The 21,846-nt window shown below is 34.6% G+C and overlaps 1 protein-coding gene across 7 annotated transcripts in view; it reads left to right on the top strand.

The window, feature by feature from the left end:
• Positions 1-12,110, top strand: part of SCN3A (sodium voltage-gated channel alpha subunit 3) — a 113,505-nt gene extending 101,395 nt beyond the window's left edge. For all 7 annotated transcript variants that reach the window (XM_064484865.1, XM_031451569.2, XM_064484866.1 and 4 more), the window contains 7 exons: positions 1,127-1,249; positions 3,517-3,789; positions 4,641-4,694; positions 5,531-5,668; positions 6,699-6,803; positions 8,124-8,394; positions 8,908-12,110. In XM_064484865.1, coding sequence (XP_064340935.1) covers positions 1,127-1,249; positions 3,517-3,789; positions 4,641-4,694; positions 5,531-5,668; positions 6,699-6,803; positions 8,124-8,394; positions 8,908-10,103 — 2,160 coding nt within the window. In that variant the 3' untranslated portion in view covers positions 10,104-12,110. The remainder of the gene's footprint in view (positions 1-1,126; positions 1,250-3,516; positions 3,790-4,640; positions 4,695-5,530; positions 5,669-6,698; positions 6,804-8,123; positions 8,395-8,907) is intronic.
• The last annotated feature ends 9,736 nt before the right edge of the window (positions 12,111-21,846 follow it).

The raw sequence follows: 21,846 nt of genomic DNA, 5'->3' as shown, positions 1-21,846 counted from the left end.
CATCAAGAAATGGACTAGTTATATACAATCCTCACAAGAATTGAGAAGATAATCATTCAAGTCATATTCTGTGTTCTGTGGTTCAGATTAAGAATGAGTTTTTGATAATGGGTACAAAAGGTTAAGACACAGTTTTGAAGTCAGATCTCTAGGATTCTAACTTCTTCTCTTTTTGCCTGTGCATCTTTTTTCCCTTTTGGGGGTTGGGGGAGCAGAGAACTCAACTTCCTCATCAGTGGAAAGGCAAAAGTAATAGTACCTATTTCTTGAGATATATACATATAAGACACTCAGAATAGAACCCAGCATATGGTAAATTTTCAATAAATATTACACTGAAAGGAAATCAAAGCAAATAGTCTCTTCCTCCCAAAGACATGTCTTCTTTAACTTTTCATATATTTAAGTAAAATTTAACATGTGTGTAAATATTAGAAAGATGTATTATCACTCTGAGAGGTACTGCATTCTAAATCATAAGTTCAATAGTTTAAGTTAAAAGTTTTTCATTATTATGAAACTACACGGTCTGATAAAATGTTTTTAGAGGTAATATTTTCTTCTTTTTTTATTTATCTAACATATATTGACTAAAGCATATTCAACTAGAGATTATTAGAAATGTTAAAAGAATGTTTCATCTCAGCCCATAAAAAGCTAATGTGACCTGGAAGGGGAAAGAAGATATCCAACCAATTGACTCTATTACATGGTAAATACGTCCAAAACACATAACCAAGATACTACATAAATTTGGAAGAGAAAAGTGATTTCTAATCAATGATATTAAGCACAGATCCATGGAGGATATGGCTTTTGAATCAAATCCCAAATTATCAGTGGTATATGCAAAGGTTGAAAAGGGCTCCATGGGTGAAATATCTAACTGGAGGGGTTTATAGATGTTTATATAAACGGGCAAGGTCTCCAGTTTCACTGGTAAGAAAAGCAATAATATGAGATGAGACTGGCAATGTAAGATGATCGCACTATGTAGAAAATGAAGGCTGCCAAGGTATGTCTGAAATTATACTTGGTTGCCACTAAAGAATAGATATTACACCCTATGCCTTTAGTCAATAGTTTATTTCTTGGTGAACTGATTGACATTTTTTTCTTTTTTTAGGTTTCTTTGGTTAGCTTAGTAGCCAATGCTCTTGGCTACTCAGAACTTGGTGCCATCAAATCCCTACGAACATTAAGAGCTTTAAGACCTCTGAGAGCTTTATCCCGGTTTGAAGGCATGAGGGTAAGAATAAAAGTTCTGATGATTCATGTCAAAATTAAACGTAAGTAATGACTTAGGTACAGAGGGGTGCCATACGCTTCTGATACTTATTTCATAAGAATTACAAAGTTTCAGGGCAGAAAACTTAAAGATCACTAAGCCTAGATTCATGAAACTACAACAGGGCCCTCAAAAATTGTGGCAGAACAGAACTAGAATCCAGGTCTTCCGATGACAACTCAAGGATGTTTCCACAACATCTAAAAACAAAGTGATGCCATTTATTTCTTTTCATTGTTTATATACTTTAAAATGACTAACTACTACTGGCATTCATCCTAGGAGAGTTTCCTCCTCTCAATAGATAGTTTGATTTCTTAAAAAATTACTAGTAATGAATGAAAGGTAAAATGGTTTTTGTGTTTTACTTTTTCAGTTAATATCAGTAATAAAAAGTTGTTGTACAAGAAAACAACACTAAATTGTAGCCTCTGACAAAATATATATATCCTAAACAACCAAAGTAGAGGTTAGGATAATTAACTAAGCATTGCAGGCAACACCTGGGGTTTGTTTTGTAGATCTCCCTTTTAAGTGAGCATTCTCAATAAGGTTCACTTTTTCCAATAGCACTTGTATTTTCCTCTCCAGCTCGCTTCCTTAGTGTATATTTTATGCATCGAAACATAAAGTACACACTTATATACACACCCACTTGCCACGCCCCTCAAAGTATTATTTAGCACAAAGGCCAGCTTTGTTTAATCCAGCTTGCAAATGCACATGGATATTGAATTTCTTCTAGGCCATAGGGCTTTTACGTTAGGAGGTGGTTTGTTTAAGCAATAAAAACACTTCAGCCTTAACTTTGAGATTCACTCACCAGGGAGAATAAAATCACTCTCCAGATGCACTGTATGCAAAGAAATATTTGGTTTTACATTATAATTTTATCTCATTGCTACCTAATAAAGTCACAAGATAAAATTAATAAAATTTATTATGTAATTTCACGTTTTTTTCACATCAATCTTTTACCATTACTGACATTACATAAGCCTTCATCTGGTTGCACAGTTTCATATTAGTAATTCATTTCTGAGGGGAGATAGCAATTGAACAAAATAAAAAACTTGTAAGTTTGCTCTAATTTGAAAATTAATCTAAGTTTGGCATTTTTAATTCAGTCATATGGCAGAATTAACATTCTAGGTATAAAATATGGTAAAAGGTATCATGAATTTATTTGATGATAAAAGAACTTGTGGAGGTCATTTTATATAAATTTGGGAGGAAAAACTGGTTTAAGTAAAATATATAAGAAAATTTCCAAAAGAAATAAAATTTGAGTAGCATATAAAATTTTTACCACTTTGGATTTCAGGCTTTGATATTAATTTAAAAATTCTTTGGTGTTGATTTCTAAAATAATGGTTACAGTATTTTAAAATAAAACAATAGTTTCACTTAAGTGCTTAACAAAATTGTCCAAATATGAACCAGATTAATTAAAGGAAGATACAAATCACTAGAGATCTGAAAATACATATTAATCTCTTTTGAATTTAATTAGAGGAAAGGTGACTGAATTTCTCCTTCATGAAATAGGTTGGCCTGCTTTGTTGAAGTAACATGTGACCCAAAGTGAATATTTAAGAGATCTAGAATAATAACAATGGGAATACATTCAGTATTTTTATGTCCAGATATAAATTCCATCTCATTTCTTAACTTAATATACTTTTTAAAATTGAGAATTAGTAATAGGGGAAAAAAGAACCTTGTAAATTCCTAATACTATTCTTCATAGTCATAAAAAGTTAACTTGATCTGGGGATACAAATTTAAGGCATTATTAATACTTTGTTTATTTGTAAAAGGTTTGTTTAACTACGTTTTCAAATCATCACTCATTCATTAACACTCTTGAAAATCAGAATGTATTGCTGAATGATTATTTCTTCTGTTGGTAGTAAATGCATCTTCTTTTTTCTTTTTTCTCCCTAGAATACAATCATTTTCTGACTGCATCTTACTATATCAGGTTTTTGTTTATTTCTTTTCACACTTTGGCATATTTTCATTTCCTTAAATCCTTTAACATTTTAGTTGTGTCAGTTTGTTTTCCCGTATCGAATATGTCCCAGGAAATATCAGAAGAAACAATATGTCCACCTAGATTTTTATTTAACTCATATCACAGCCATTTTAGTATTAAATAAATGATGGAAGAAATGTTTTCCATTTTAATGATTTGTAAGCTGGCTTATCCTCATCTCCTCCTCTAGGTGGTTGTGAATGCTCTTGTTGGAGCAATTCCCTCTATCATGAACGTGTTGTTGGTCTGTCTCATCTTCTGGCTAATCTTTAGCATCATGGGTGTGAATTTGTTTGCTGGAAAGTTCTACCATTGCGTAAACACAACAACCGGTGACATGTTTGATGTCAGTGACGTTAACAATCTGAGTGATTGTCAGGCTCTCGGCAAGCAAGCTCGGTGGAAAAATGTGAAAGTAAACTTTGATAATGTTGGTGCTGGCTATCTCGCATTGCTTCAAGTGGTAAGTGCCTACTGTGTGCATTCTGAAAATGTTTTCAAAATATTTCAAGTAAGTTCATTTCTTTCTTCTCTGCTTGAGTGATTAATATCTGACAGTACAAAAGTAGCTGATGATGATACTGCTACTATTAGCTTGTCTTGACTGTAAAGATATTTTGCAGTGATTTCATAATGTATTTTCCCCAGCGTTCAGCTGTTCGTATGTTCTAATGCAATTTTATATTTCTGCTTGTTTTTTCTTGTTATATTATTGAGTGCTATTGTGTTATTACTGTTTTTAGTTTTCTGAAGCAATCATTGCCAAATAAGCAATTTTATGTATTAAAATAATGCATTCTATTGTTGTGATTAATTAAGTGTATGGATTATTAGCTAGATAATTGTACCAACATTTAAGGAGTATGGGTCTACTATGTGTGGAAATGCAAATCTTACGGCATGAATATCAAAATGTGTAATATTTAATAATTTTGACTTAATTGACAGTATATTAACTAATCAATAATCATTTAAAGAAAATGATTGAGTAGTGTTTAAACACACCATAGGTTTGAATCATAGAGCTTACCTTTTGGTATGAAAGGGATTTCAGACTGAGATAAATTTCACCCAGTTAAATTTTAGTGTAGAAAAAACACAAGAATATCTTCCAAGACAAAGAAAAAGAGTTCCAGATTTGAAATAAAATCTTGTCCTATTTCAACTTCACTATTCATTCAATTAATTTCAATAGAATATTTCATAATATTGTACAAAAAATTATTTTTAATAACACTACCAGATTTTCACATAGTAAAATGCATATTTTGGGATTAGGCTTTTATGCAGAATTCAAATATATGTTGTTTACAGGCCACATTTAAAGGCTGGATGGATATTATGTATGCAGCTGTTGATTCACGAGATGTAAGTATCACTCAAATACTATTTATAGCTACTAGATTTTTCCATAGTGAACATTTGTGATAATTTAACTGAAAGGCCCAGAATTTTGTGTTAAATGCAATCAGAACATTTACAACTGCATGTAGAAATTATCTTTTCAAGTCAATTCACTTCAATATAAATGATATTTTGGTTAATACGTACCTATTATATATCTAATATGAAAGGGTATCTAACTGCACGGATTATAAAAATCAGATTGGTCCAGTAAATGAGATTTTTAAGATTGGGAAAGCTGCTCAGTGGGGAAGTAACCTGTCTCTCCTTATTCCTCAAGAGTATGATAAACCAGTCTGTGAAGCAGTTCCCAAAAATATCATGATAAAAAGCAAGCAAGTTCCAGAGTTTTTCAAGTTAGAAAACAGGAATAAAAATAATTTCTCAGAACATATCTGTTTATGCTGAATTTTCCTCTGAGAAGTAGATGTTCTATTATTAAAGCCATATCTCCAAGAGCTAGCATTTCCAAACCCAAGTTGAAAACACTGCAAAAAAATTATAGTAAGACTAATAATAGGTTTAAAATGTTTGCCTTGTTAATACCACTGTTATTTACCCTAAAGAATATGAACAGGCAAGCCACAATGGGAAAACAGATTCAAGACCAAACATAAAAATAACAAACTTTCATTATACTAGACCATACTACTTTGAAAAAAGAACTGCATTTGCAGAACAATATCTCAGGTCAAGGCAAAATAGCTCTATAGTAAGTAACAACACTCACCAAATTTGTTATTTGGCTCAAGTATTTATTGTGTTTTTAAATATTATTTAATATTTTCAATATTATTTAGGTTAAACTTCAGCCTGTATATGAAGAAAATCTGTATATGTATTTATACTTTGTCATCTTTATCATCTTTGGGTCATTCTTCACTCTGAATCTATTCATTGGTGTCATCATAGATAACTTCAACCAACAGAAAAAGAAGATAAGTATTCCTCAGCTCTCACCTTTCTCCATTCTGAGGTTCTGTCTGTTATACATCCAAATAACCAGGATACTCATAGTCATGACAGACTTAGATCATTTTTAGATTCTTTTCCATTCACTATGTGGTCAATTCAGTTGCAGAAGATTCCAATCTCTTATCGGTGGCTCCTCTCCAGGTTCATCCTCTGCAGATCTCGTGTAGTGTCTTTATGACTCAAAAATTCGACCACTGCTTCAAAACATCCAGTGGGCCTCAATGTTTTATCCTTGCTTACAGAACCTTTCAGGATTATCTCTACCCAGTTTTTCAGCTTCATCTTCTCCCACACCACATTTTCTATACCTACTTCCTTACTCCGCAGTCACCACCCACCCACCGTTAATACTATCACTTGCTACACACATAGCTACATGGATTTTCTGCCCTTTTCTGAACAAGGCATGCTCTTGTCCCTCCATGACCTTACATAGGATATTTTCTCTTCCTAAAATGCTTTGCCTAACAAACCTTTAATAATTATTTAAGGTCTAGCTTAGGGGTACTCCCCTATATAAAGCCTGTTTCTGAGTCTTGTAGTTTATTGTTTTCTCTGCAGTGTTTTTTTTGTCCCCCATATAGACACTGTGCCTTATACCTATGTAATTCCAATACTGGGTACATTGTCTAGCACACAGGAAGTGCTTAAAAATTGTTGAATAAAGAAGTAAAACTGTCAACACTGAAATAGCTAGGAAAAGACTTTTTCCTTCATGAAAATATATTTGAGACCCCTAAGCCTTCTCCTAAACATAATATAATCAAATTAGAATCCTGTACTAATCTAAGTTTTATGTGATTATGGGTTTTACATAATATTAAAATATTCAGAATTTCACATAAATAGAAAAGGCAGGATAAATCTATACAAAATGAGATAATATGCTTTAAAAATTGAAAAAAGGATTAAGGGAAAGACTCAGAAATACTTTTGTAAAAGTACTGTGGTAATACATGTTGGATTGTAACCAGTTTTATACTATGTCTTTACTTTGGAGGTCAAGACATCTTTATGACAGAGGAACAGAAAAAATATTACAATGCAATGAAGAAACTTGGGTCCAAGAAACCTCAGAAACCCATACCTCGGCCTGCAGTAAGAATTACTCATCTCCTTTAACATTCCAAAGACCTATTTCTGTATGATGAAATTAGACAGTGCTCTGGATCAGAACATATTGGGTGATATCACCAATATATAGTATGTCCTAATTGTAAAGTTCATATTGTGTAACACAATTCACAACTACTGTTCTCAGTAAGAATCATTAAGTTCTTAAAAATGAGGCAATGTTCTTTAGATTGTCCGTTGAAAACCTTCAAGTCAGGGTTCCCGATAACTGCTTCCAAAACAAGCTTCATGCTCCTGCTGCCACCTACTGCTGCCAACAATGCACCCGGCTCCTGCTCCTCTGCTCTTATTATATGGCACCCTCTTGTCCTTTTAGGTAGATGCAGTTTTCCAGACTTCCATTCTACACCCATGGCCTCCCTCTATGCTGTTGGTTTTCTCTATTCTTATGACTACTAGACAATACTCTTAACCTTTTGAGGAAAGGAAAAGGGTGTCATCAAAATAGTTTGTTTCACCAAATACACTCACACAAAAGACATTCAGAATGCATACTCTATAGAGCTTCATTATAGTGGAAAGACATAAAAATGGAGGATTATGTTCACAGAGCTGTACTCTAAATCATCTACCCTCTTAGATGGGTAAGGAAAAAGGAAATTGAGGCCCAAAGATATGGTACCCAAAGTCACAAAGCCTGTAATCTCTAGAACTGGGACTTCACAAGGTCTCATGAATCCTAGAAATAACTTCACTTTAACACATTTTTAAGAGTAATTGGAGCAGGGAGAGGGTGGGAGGGAGGAGGTAGGGAAGGGTACACAAAAGGGCGTAAATCTGCTTTACTGATGGTCATTTAAATATTATAGTTAGAAGACGCAGAATTAAATAGTAAATGACTGACATATTTTGAGGGATGGAGAGACAGAAATAAGATATAAATCAAAATTCCCAAAGTGTTGACAAATGAATTGACATATTCATCCATCTAAAAGTCTGTCTATTTTACCCTACTTTGTAAATCTTCATTATTAGTTGTCCTTATTTTTTATAAAAATTATCATAGTTATTAAAATTAAGCAAAGCCCATGCATATTATCAGCCAGTTGCCACCAATTTATGTCTAATTCAGTTCTGTCTTCCCATGGGACCCAAATAAAACAATTATGTTTTGTTTTTGTCATATGACATTTTTCATTTCTTTCTCTTTTAACAGATTTGTTTGGGGTAATGTGAGAAGGGTGCATATCTCCAGAGCCATATGTGGAAGGACTTCATCTGCAATTTTACTGGATCATTATTTATGAAATATGCCTATTAACCTTCTCCCTCCTCTCTCTCTAGAACAAATTCCAAGGAATGGTCTTTGATTTTGTAACCAGACAAGTTTTTGATATCAGCATCATGATCCTCATCTGCCTGAATATGGTCACCATGATGGTAGAAACTGATGACCAAAGTAAATATATGACTCTAGTTTTGTCTCGGATCAACCTTGTGTTCATTGTCCTGTTCACTGGAGAATTTGTGCTGAAACTTTTCTCACTCAGATACTACTACTTCACCATAGGCTGGAACATCTTTGATTTTGTGGTGGTGATTCTCTCCATTGTAGGTAAGAATCGTTTGTTTACAAAGAAGTGCAGTTGTAGGAAATGTCCTCCAAGGCCTGCCAGCTATGTAATATGGAAATTAGATCTGAGAATCATGTTGTGTGTAGATCTAAAGTTTAACACTCTTGTTCATTTCTCACTAACTGAAGAATGTCAGTATTCAAAAATAGAAAATATATTTGGAGATTTTAGAAACAATTTTTGTTTGCAATTGGCACATTTCATATGTGAGGATAACTATTCATAGTAATTGGGTATATATAATCTTGTCACACCACTGTGTGAGGTTATTTAATTTGTTGGATTTTGCAAAAGTCCATTTTGGTTTATGACATTATAGAATCATTGACTAAAACTCTGTAATCTTTAATTGGTAATATTAGGGAGTGGATCCAAATAGTTAGCAGAAGTTTATATTCACAACAAATTTGTTGTTTTCATTAACCTTGCAAAGAAAAAACATTCATATAAGTCTAAGATATTCACTGTTTAGCTGTTTTCTAATTTTTCCATAGGTATGTTTCTGGCTGAGCTGATAGAAAAATATTTTGTGTCCCCTACCTTGTTCCGAGTGATCCGTCTCGCCAGGATTGGCCGAATCCTGCGTCTGATCAAAGGGGCGAAGGGGATCCGCACGCTGCTCTTTGCTTTGATGATGTCCCTTCCTGCGCTGTTTAACATCGGCCTCCTGCTCTTCCTGGTCATGTTCATCTACGCCATCTTTGGCATGTCCAACTTTGCCTATGTTAAAAAGGAAGCTGGAATCGATGACATGTTCAACTTTGAGACCTTCGGCAACAGCATGATCTGCCTGTTCCAGATCACCACCTCTGCTGGCTGGGATGGGCTACTAGCACCTATTCTCAATAGTGCACCACCTGACTGTGACCCAGACACAATTCACCCCGGAAGCTCTGTTAAGGGAGACTGTGGGAACCCCTCTGTTGGGATTTTCTTTTTTGTCAGTTACATCATCATATCGTTTCTGGTTGTGGTGAACATGTACATCGCTGTCATCCTGGAGAACTTCAGTGTTGCTACTGAAGAAAGTGCAGAGCCCCTGAGTGAGGATGACTTTGAGATGTTCTATGAGGTTTGGGAGAAGTTTGACCCAGATGCCACCCAGTTCATAGAGTTCTCCAAGCTCTCTGATTTTGCGGCTGCCCTGGATCCTCCGCTTCTCATAGCAAAACCAAACAAAGTCCAGCTCATTGCCATGGATCTGCCCATGGTCAGTGGGGACAGGATTCACTGCCTTGACATCTTATTTGCCTTTACAAAGCGTGTTTTGGGTGAAAGTGGAGAGATGGATGCCCTTCGAATACAGATGGAAGATAGGTTCATGGCATCGAACCCCTCCAAAGTCTCTTATGAGCCCATTACAACCACTTTGAAACGCAAACAAGAAGAGGTGTCTGCTGCTATCATTCAGCGTAATTTCAGATGTTATCTTTTAAAACAAAGGTTAAAAAAGGTATTAAATGAATATAATAAAGAGGCAATCAAAGGGAGGATTGACTTACCTATAAAAGATGACATGATTATTGACAAATTAAATGGGAACTCCACCCCAGAAAAAACAGATGGAAGTTCCTCTACCACCTCTCCTCCTTCTTATGACAGTGTAACAAAACCAGACAAAGAAAAGTTTGAGAAAGACAAACCAGAAAAAGGAAGCAAAGGGAAAGAGGTCAGGGAAAATCAAAAGTAAATAGAAACAAAGAATTATCTTTGTGATCAACTGTTTACAGCCCAAGAAGGTAAAGTCTGTGTGTCAACTGGACTCTCAGAGGAGGTCTATGCCAAACTGACTGTTTTAACAAATACTCATGGTCAGTGCCTATAACAAGACAGTGACCTCTTCATCACTACAACTCTGTGAGTCAGGGTATCAACACTGACAAGAGGTTGCTGTTTTCATTACCAGCTGACACTGCTGAGGAGAAACTCAATGGCTACCTAGACTGTAGGGATAGTTGTGCAAAGTGATTGTTGTAACTACACCAAACACTTTTAGTACAGTACTTGCATCCACTCTATTTTTAACTTCCATATCTGCCATATTTTTACAAAATTTGTTCTAGTGGATTTCCCTGGTCGCTAATTCATAGTTTATTCATAATACTATGTCACTATTTTTATAAATGAGGTTTAAGTTGAGAAAAAATAGTATATAAGAGCTCTGTGATACTACTCCACAAGTCTCTCAAATAATCAGACAAAAGGGTTTTGCCCAAGAGATGAAATTCTTGCTCAAACCCAGAAAAAAATTTCTAATAACAATTTCAGGTATCTCCATTTTCTAGACGGCTTTAATTTTGAAAGTGTTTTAGTCTATGTTTATATCTACAGTTATGTGCCTGTAAAGTCTCCTCTAATTTTTAAAGGATTATTTTTATGCAAAGTATTCTGTTTCAGCAAGTGCAAATTTTATTCTAAGTTCCAGAGCACTATATTTAATTTTGGTTAAATGCTTTCCAAAAAAAGTAATCTAAGAAATCTGTTCTAGAAAAGTATATCTAAAGTATCACTTTAGAATAGTTGTTCCACTTTCTGCTGCAGAATTGCTTTGCCATCTTCTGCTCTCAGCAAAGCTGACATTTTATGTCAATTAAACACATCCTCTGTTATGTAAATAGTTATTTTATCCTGTGGTGCATGTTCAGATATATATATATACACGTGTGTGTGTATATATATATAAATATATCTTCTTATAAACAACTTATATTAAATCAAATATGTACCACAGTGTGTATGTCTTTTGCGAGCTTCCAACAGGGATGTATCCTGTATCATTCATTAAACATAGTTTGAAGACTATCACTAATGCATGTTAATTGCCTATGCTGCTCTATTTTACTCAACCCATTCTTCACAAGTCTTGGTTAGAAGAAGTCACATGTTGGTAGTAGAGTGAATTCAACCAGCTCTATGTCTAGTATGTTAAGCAGAATAGCTTGCAGTTATTTAAAAGCCCCTTTCCTTTTGCATTTTTAATTCAACTAGAGTGTCATATCATGTCTCTCTAGATTTCAAGGAAACATACTGCATACTGCATACTGTCAAAACCTATACTTCACATTTTGCTAAAAATATGTCTAAAACTTGTTTAAATATAAATAATGTAAAATATGATCAATTTTATTTGTTGCATTTTGTACATAAAAAATTATTTTCAGGTTGATGACATGGCAATTTATTTTATTTTATGCTTTTGCTTTTTATTTTTAATCATAACACCAAACTTTTGAATCCATAACACTTTTCAATGGAAACTTCCTAAAATAAATTTAGACAATAGGTTTTATGGATTTCTTTGTTACATTTTCTACCATTCCAGTAGGAGATACATTGGTCAAAAATTTAAGCCTTGATCATTTTCTACCAACTATGGTTGCCTCAATATAACCCTTTATTCATGGAAGGTTTTTTTTTTAACTCAACTTTTGTAGTATTTGCTTATGCAGACTAGTCTTATTTTTTTAATTCCTGCTGCACTAAAGCTATCAGAGATATAACTTGGGCTCTGTCCCTTTTAGCCATGAACATAGTGGCAAAGTTGTGCAATTACCTAACATGATATAAGTTTTTGTTTTTTGCACAAACCAAAAAATTACTGTTAATTCCTTTTACAAAACTATTTACGCGTAGTGTATTGATGAACTGCATGCAAGGAATTGCTATTACTAAAAAGAATGGTGAGCTATGTCATTATTGAGCCAAAAGAATAAATATTTCATTTTTTTACTGTATTTAATTTCTTGGCTTCTGTTTTTTTATTGTTGGAAGTTTAAAATATATAAAATTAATGAAACTTGTACTTGATCTGACATTTGTATACATAAAAGTTCATACGAATTTTGTAACAACCTAGTGCATAGTGCACCAAGCAGTAATACACAATAAAGACTATTAAAAGCAGTTTTTGTGAACTTTTATGTGCACAAAAGTTCAAGCCCACATGTTTCAACTCGCAGGTTCAATAACAATAATAGTAGCCATCTACAATGGTTGTCAATTTCAATTAATTTCCTTGGTTATAAATATTTTAATCTGAACTCCTTTCAGTGTAATTAATACCATTTCCAAATTTCTTGGTAGTAAATAAATGTTACATAGTTTGTTACTTAAATGTATTTTATGAACTCCTATTTACACATAAATATTAATGATGCAGTGATTGAGAATTTTTTTCAGGGTCCCTTGGATTTATGTCAGATCAAAACCAAATGTTTATTCTCGGTGGAAAATGCCAGTTGTAATGCTTATATTTTTGAAGATGAATTGGAACTAAATATGTGTATTTCATAATTTCCCCCAATGTAAACAGTATAAGATGACTTAATTGGAATTAATTGGCTTCTTTCTGTTCAAGTCAATTTTCAGATCAAATTTCAGATCAACACCATAAAGAAGTCAAAGTTCTTACTTTGCAAAGTCCTTAGCCTTTTTATGCATCTATTATATAATTATTAGCCAAGTAACCTATGAATTAATATGCATTATATCTAAGATCATATGTCCAGAAGAGTATCTTCAGTTGCAAAAAAACAAAAACAAAAAACAAAACTTTAAAAAAATATATCTGGCTAAAGGATATTCTGAAAATGTTCAGAATACAGATTTGCTAATGTAATTTCATGGATTTTTTTTAAATGATTACTTTCACAAGAAAAAACCTATTATTAAACCTCATGAAGAATTCTACTAAAAACAGAATTAATGAAGCTGGACATAGAAATAACAATACTATGAAATTAAAGAAGCTTAAATTCACCAATGAGTGATACTAAATGGCTGCCCTTCAGTAAAGAAAAACCATTTGTGTGGAGAGAAAAATGGGTATTCTGCATTTCAAATAATGTAACTAAAAGATTATAGCTATATAAATGTCTGTGTTTAACTAGTTTTCAAATAATTAGAATACAATAAAATAACTTGAAAATCATTCTGATGTATTTCAAACCACTCAGTAGTAATCATAAAGTTCTTGTTGACCATTTTTGTGGAAATGTAAAAAGTAAAAAGAACTGAACTGAGAGTTCAAACATCTGGCTTTTAGTTTCAGTTCTGGTAAAAAATTAGCAATGTAATCCAGGCAAATCAAATTCTGGTCCCTCAGATTTCCCATCAATTGAATGGGAATGCTGGATTAGGGATGTTGTCTAGTAGTACTTTAACTCAACGATTTTATCTTCAAAATCAAATTCCCTATTCAAAATGAGTAATCCCTTTTAGATGAGTAATAATAAAAAATGTATACTGTCAATACACCTTTTAAAATATTACTCAGATAACTAAATAAACAGAAATACATTTGATCTTGACTTTAGCCCCATTAAGGAAAAAGTATTCTTGTCCACGAAGATATTTTTTTTACCACAAAGTTGAAGGATGTTTTAAATAATTGAAAGAATGGCTAGTGTTTCTTTTTTATGATGCTACAGCTTTCTAAAAGACAACACTTAGTAATAACAAAAGAGATTAAAACAAAGGAATCATTAGTTATTTGTAATATTGTCTTAAACCAAAAGTGTACTTACTTCTTGTCATTAACATTCGCCACAAAACTTCAAGAAGTTGGGCTTAAATCTTGTATTCCTTAGAGCACTATTTTCATTACAAAAAAGTAAATGATGTACATCATTCTCTTATGTTAGAATAACAGCTAAAATGTTTTATTCTTTTTACAAAGAAAGACATTAATGATTTGATGTTACCAAACTTTTGTTGTAACTGACTCCTATGTGTCCTTTCATCTGCAGTATTTCTCCTTTGCTCTTCTCCCCAGAATCTGTCTCCAATAATTCTGCCAATTGACATACTGAAGTACATATCTGAAATCTAAAACTGACAGCACCCTATTATTCAGATAATTCATTTTCCTTTCTTATTATGGAGTTAAAAAAAATCCTACATAACCTGCCCCTTACTTATCCCATTACTATCATCTATCATTGGCTACCACTTCACAACTCATGCCTTCTCCCCATAATCTCCAATTACACAATTTTTTTTTACATCTCTTCTGTCTTAGAACATGCTACAGTCTTTGCCTGAAATGTCTTCCCCTCTCTTTTTTCCCCTGGCAAATTGTTGCTCATCTTTGAAGAACTGACTCAAGTATCATCATCTTGTAGGAAACTTCCTCAGATTTCCCCAAATCATTTCTCCTCAGACTTCCTACTGCGCATCTATGATGGTATGTACCATACTGTGCTGTATTACCTCCCTTGCATTTATCTCTTCTAACAGATTGTAGTACATCCAAGATATGGGATGAAACTCACTACTTTTCTCACCCTTCTATCCTTTATCAGCAATGACTAGCAGGGTATGTGTCTATCAGTTTTCAGATACATTGTTAGAATTGATTCTTCCAGGAACACACAAAAATATTTAAATGACAAACAATAATACCAGTAAATTTTTTCCAGCCCTTACTGAGGATGACTCTCAAATTTATTAGCATCTAAATTCAGCTAAATCACCATCCAGTTAGCTGAAAGAGATACAAGTATCTTAGAAATACTATATTCCTTGTAACAAGAGTTTTCAAGTAAATGTCTAACAAAAAATTTCATTTCATTAATTTGTCAGTGAAAGGATAGTTTTATTTAGTCACCCTCAATTAGAAATATGTTGTATGGGTAACAATATACTCAGGTTTTATTCCACATCCTTAATCAGGTACATATTCTTCACCTTAGTAACTCATGGGTACACTAGTAATACACTGATAACTAGGATTTTGCTTGATGAATACATAGTTCCAGCATTAATGAGACAATTATCGTAAAATCTTTCTGTCATAAAATATCTAAACACAGAGAACAAAATATTTTTAAAAGACCATTTTAATATATGGTTGGCCTTACTAGAAAACAAGGGAAATTCCTTAGGGCTGATAGTGAAACGTAAACAAGTACCGAAGTCAGAGGCTATTCTATGGGCACCTATTGATCCCAGTGACCTATAGCTTGGTTTCAAATTGCCTCCATACAGAAATAGAAGACGAAGATTTGGACTGAATATTAGTTACAGATCCCGTATAAATTCAAGACCCACAAAAATCTACCAACTTAATGAAAGTATTCTTAAAAATCAACCTTGCAAAAGCAGATAGAAAGAAACCTTAGCAAGCAAATTCTTCTGCCTTGTCTTAGCTCTGGTTTACAGAAAAAGTCTCTCTTAAGATTTATAGTCTTAGACCTAGAATTCACTTGGATTTATGATCCAAATTTATACCATATGCCTAGTACAAAATACTGCAAGCGAAAAATTCAATTTAAAGTACGCACAAGTTGCCGGTGGTTTCAGGCTTCTGGTAGAAACTAATTGAAATCTTTTCTAAAAGACCACACCTCGGGTGAGGCCTTAAAGACTTCCCACAAATAAAGTCCAAGAAACATGAACTAACAAAAAGAGAAATAACAAAACAATGAGAAAACAAAGCTGCAGAGTGAAAAAGGGAAAACATATTCACAAACTCTTCAGACATAGGATAGAATTATGTTTAATAATATTAGAAAAGTAAACTGTGAGTAACAATGTAGTAAATAAATTTATGAGTAAAAAAACATCACTAAGGGATATTAAGGAAGGCCTAAATAAAGGAGAGATATAATGGATGGTAAAATTCAATATTATTAGATAGTCATGTACACAGACTGAGATATATATTATCTCAGATATGTATAATGCAATCTCAACAAAACTTTAAATCCCAGTAGGTTTTTCCTTAATGGAAATTGACAACCTGATTCTGAAATTTGTATTTAAAAACAAAACCAAGTAAGGCCAAGACAATCTTGACACAAAAGAACATAGTTGGAGAATTTTATACTGCCCTAAAAAAAAAAATTATGAGGCACACTTGAAGAATATCATGCTATTTATAAAAATAAAGGTAATAACTGAAATTAAAACAAAAAGGAAGACTTAAGATCTGCCCTCCTGAAACAGTGTGCAGAGCATGCACTGAAATTGCATGCATCTCTGCCAGTCTCCCCCACACCTGGACTTATTCCAGTACATGCCCTGGCCTGAAGTGAGCACCCACTCAGGCCCTGCTTGCTTCATGACACAGCTCCACAGTGTGGCTAGGGCTGCTGTGGCAGAAGGGTACCTCAGCTGTAAGGCACAAAGGTGGCTCAGACCCAGAGCATCTTAGTAGGACAGAGGCAGACATTACTGGCACTTAGACAAGCAGTACATCAGAACTGGTCTGGGTCTCTGACTGCAGCCACCCAGTCACAGCTCACGCCTCAACCCATGCCTAGCACCCACACAAGCTCTGCCTGCTCTACAGCACAGCTACACACTACCACCAAGGTAAATACTCTATGTTATCACTTGTATGTGAAATCTAAAAAAATAAAACAAATGAAAACATATAATAAAACAGAAACAGACTCACAGATATAGAGAACAAACTATTGGTTACCACTGGGGAGGGGGAAGAGGCGGCACGGAATCAGTATGGGGTTAAGAGCTACAAACTATTATGTATAAAATACATAAGCTACAAGGATATACAGTACAGCACAGGGAAATACAGCTATTTTGTAGTAACTTTAAATGAAGTATAGCCTATAAACATATTGAATCACTGTTGCACACCTGAAACTAATATAATACTGTAAATCAACTATACTTCAATTTAAAAAAAAAGAATTCTAAAGTCTTTTGCATTGTTCAGGAGTTTGATAAAGACATTAACTTCAAATTTTGCTTAAAATGCTAACTAAAATTTCAAGAATATACATGCAAAGACAAGAAATGGAATAAAAATGTTAAAATCATTACAGGAGGAAAATGATATAACTTGATACTTAATAAATTCAAAAGCACAAGAGGGAAGAGAAAACAGAAAAAATAAAGCAAAGTACAAAACAACTTGGTGTAAATTAATAATAGTCAGCATGTAATGGACAAGTGCTCATTATGTTCTAATCTAATCATTTTCAAATACTCTGCATGGTGATGCTCACATTATCCCTACAAAGATAAGAATTATGAAGAAATTGAGATACAAGTAATATTCTTAACTTGCCCAAGGATGCTTTGCTGGGAAGAACCACAATAGAGATAGTAATCCAGGCAAACTGGCTGTAAAGCCAATATCCTCTCTCACCAGCAAAACAACTATATAAGAGGTCAAAATTATTAAGATCTATTATTTAAGATCTCTGGAAATCATCCTAAGGGCATACAGCAAATGGAGAAACATTCCTTTAGGAAAATCCACTAAATATGAGGAAGAACAATGAGGGTCTGTGGCATTTGAGCCACAACTCACTCTCTTCTCCGGCCCCCAGTTCTATGTTACAGAAACTTTATCTGGGGCATTCTAAGAAGGCAGGACTGCCTCTGTCCCTAGTGCCCAGCCCCAGGAGAAACAGGCTGCCAATATCTTAATTACTGCATCATACTGTTTTATTGTCCAGGATGACTATGTTACACAACTCTAGAGGGAAATAAAAGTCACACTATATTCCATAAAAAAGGTATACTCTGGAGAACAGCTCCAACACAGAACATAACATCATGGCATTGGTGATATCTACAGTAATATGTCAGTAATATGTTAGTAATTACCAGTAAATACATTAAACTATCCAATTAAAAAGCAAAGAATATCAAGTTGATTTTTATAATCTAGTTACTTAAAATAAATAAACCTAAAATACAAAAATGCAGAAAGGTTAAAAGTAACAGGATTGGAAAATTATCAGGCAAATACTAATATAACGAATACTCACATATTTATATTATTAGTGACAAATTAATTTTATAACTCTAAGAAAATTTTAAACTGGATGCATCTATTGAACTTATCTTTAAAATATATAAAGCAAAAAGCTATTCAATCACAAGAAGAAACAGACAATATATCATACAATGAAAGATTTTAACATATTTCCTGAATAACTGATAATTCAAGTGGACAGAAAGACCTATAAGGATATGTAATCTTTGATTACAATTAGCTTTTGCTATTAGACACATAAAGAGCTCTGCAACATTTGAAAAAGTCTGTTTTTTTTCAAGTGTACATGTTGCACTTACTAAAATAAATCAAATGATAGATCAAAAAGCAAGTGTCAAAAAACTTCAAAGAACTAATTTCATATGGAGTACACCATGTTTCTGATTAACTTTACTTGGAAGAACAAGTGCAGAACTCCATGTCTAAGGGTGTTAACGAAAACAAGAGCAATCTTGGTGGACATTAATTAAGAGGAGGCTAGTAGCTCCATGATACAAGAACAGCAGAGCAGCCATTACATCAATAGAATGAACCAACGAACAAGAAAGCCAGAAGAGCCCTGTTGAGGTCACAGTCAATTCTATTGGTCAAGAAAGCTATATATACGCACTGGGCTTCATCCACTCAGGAGAAATCAGAACAAGAGATGGGGCAGATGTGAAAGCACTCCCTGAATTGCACGTAAACCCATCAAATAGGATGGAAGGCTCATTTGCATAAAGGGCTTGAATCCAGCCTCTGACCAAACACTGACTGAACAAGAAACACTCTGCCCAAGGGGTAACTCCTAGGAAGCTAGGATGAAAAATAAGTTCAGACTCAACCCTGGCAGTCTGAAAGACTGTGTGCATGTCCAAGGTTGTACTCCCTCAGGAGCAATCAAAGAGCACAACTCTAAGCTACTAGTTCCTGGCTGAACATGGGGCTGAAAAACCTAAAGTCCCTGGCCTGGGATAACAGTCTTAAAGCCACACACATATCTAGTGGCAAGGGGTAAAAACTGAACTGGCTAAGGGGGCTCAAGTAGAAGCTTTAACCAATTAAGTGGCTAATTAATGTTGACCCAAGCGTATCCAGGCTAAGAGAGAAAAAGAAAGGAAAACAATCTTAGCAAGAAAATTAGAAGCTGCACACTATAGAGGAAATAGACTTCACACAATTAGTTCAGCCAAATCACTAAACAAATAAAAATTAAAAGTTAAAAAAAACAAGCAAGAAAATAATAACCACCATCTTGAAGGGTAGAAGGAATGAGGAATTTCAGAGTTGAAAAACACAATAACTACAGTGAAAATGTCATTATGGGGTTCAATAATGAATTTGAGCTAGCAGAACAAAAAGTCAGCAAAGTTGAGGATAGATCAACAGAGATTACACAAGTTGAAAAACAGAGGGAAGGGAAAAAATGAAGAAAAATAAACAGCCTCAGAGAAAAGTGAGACACCATTAAGCACACCAACATGTGTCATGGCAGTAGAAAAAGAGGGAAGAGAGACAGAAAAGAAAAAAAAAACTGAAGAAATAACGGCCCAAATTTGATGAAAATCATTAAGCTACACATACAAGAAGATTAAAAATGTTAGCAAGCACGTGCAGAAATTGGAACTCTTGCACAATATGGGTGGGAATGCCAAATAGTACAGCTACTATGGAAAACAGTATGAAAGTTCCTCAAAAAATTAAAAACAGAACTACCGTATGATCCATCAATCCCACTTCTGCTTATTTAATCCAAAAGAATTGAAATCAGGATCTCAAAGAGATAAACATACTCCTATTTTCACTGCAGCACTACTCAAAACAGTCAAGATGTGGGAACAACCTAAATGTGCACTGACAGATGAATGGATAAAGAAAATGTGGCATGCACATACAGTGGAATACCATTCAGGACAGAAGTTCTACAGTATGAGACAAAATGAATGAACCCAGAGAGCATTATACTAAGTGAAATATTCCAGTCACAGAAAAGCAAATGCTGCATAATTCCACTTATACAAGGTATCTAAAAGTGGCCAAATTCATAGATTCAAAGATGGGAATGGTGACTGCCAGGGGTTTGGAGGAGGGGGAAATGGGGACTTACAATAGGGATAAAGCTTCAGTTAAGCAAGATGAATAAGCTCTAGAGAGCTGCTGTACATGAACTGTACACACAGCATTTTAAGAGGGTAGATATTATTAAGCGTTCTTACAATGAAATAAAATTTTAAAAATAAATAAAAAATAAGATCTTGCTGAAACTTACTTCAGGACGGCATATAGTCTTTTTGAGGAAATATTCTGCATGTATTTGTAAACAATGTCTATTCCGCAATCGTGAGGTACAGTGATCTATATTATCTGTTTAATCACCTCTGTGTTGACGGAGTTTTTGTCTGCTTATTCTGTTACTGAGCAAAGTGGGTTAAAATCTCCCACACAGCTGTGGATTTGTCACGTTTAGATTTGGTCATGTTTCTCTTGCGCACGCACCTGGCCCAGGACGCGGAGAAGCCAAGAGAAGATGCAGAGGGTGGGCGACCTGACGGAGAGGAGGGCCCTGACAGCGCGAAGCCGCACACCCGGCCTGGTCCAGGAGCCAGAGGTGAGGAAGGAGCTCCGGCGGGAGCTAGAGAAGCCGCAAGCCCCGGGGCTGCCCGGCGCCCACAAAACAAGTTACTGCAGGCACAGTTTACCTCACTGCTTGGGGCCACGCGCCTCCCTCAGGCGGCAAATATGGCAGTTGCTTCTGTTCCGCGTGTGGAGACCGCCAAACTGAAGCCAGACCGCAAAGGGAATTCTGGGAAACCTAGGGGTTCCGCCGGGCCCCGCCCAACCCCCAACCCCCACCCCGCTTCCCTAAATTCATTCCACCTGAAGCCAGCATCCCGGGCTAAGGAAGGCTCCGGGCTAAGGCATTCTTGACACGACCGTAACTCACTGGATTCAGGATGCTTGTTGAAGCCACAAGACAGGAAGAGACTGCCTTGAAATAAAATGTGGAGAACATTGGGAAAATTACTGTACCAGCCCAACACCATTACCAAGTAGAGCCACAGGGCAAAATAAAAAAATAAAATACATATTTTCTAGGAACAGAGCTTATTTAAAGGAATAAGTGTATGTGTAAAATAATTGCTGAGAATTTGTGGCAAATTCAAATCAAATGCTCAACTCCCCGCCAATGAATTAATCTGGTAAATTTAGGTTTGCATAATGTATACAGCACACATCTTTGTTGACTAATGATAAAACGGTTTTTTGTCTGGTCTACAATTTTAAATTATATTACTAAGTCTGTTTAAACAAAAAGCAAAGAAAGAAATTTTTTTTTTGTCCTTTCAAATATTCATAATGTATAGCAACAATACTCCCAGGCTAAGGCAGTGTTTGTTTGGCTTTCCAATGAATGTTAATATTTAAATCATTTCAGGGAATTGGAGAATTAGAGACAAAGTTAAAGTTAACACAAGAGGGGGAGGGGCTTGTTAAACTAAGTGCCAGATGCTAGAAAAATCCTTGTGATTTGTTTTTTGTTTATGAAATAACGTTTTGGGTGTGTGGGTTTTGGGTACAGCATTATGTAGAGACACAATAAAAAAAAGACACAATTAAGAATTCTGTGCTGCAAAGAGGAGAAATGAGGTGAGATTTTCCTCAGAAATAGCCCTTCCCCCTGCTCTCAGAAGGTCTTTAG

This window comes from Camelus dromedarius, chromosome 4 (assembly GCF_036321535.1).
Source record: "Camelus dromedarius isolate mCamDro1 chromosome 4, mCamDro1.pat, whole genome shotgun sequence".
NCBI classification, from domain to species: Eukaryota; Metazoa; Chordata; class Mammalia; order Artiodactyla; family Camelidae; genus Camelus; species Camelus dromedarius.
This window is presented reverse-complemented; position numbering and strand designations above follow the sequence as displayed.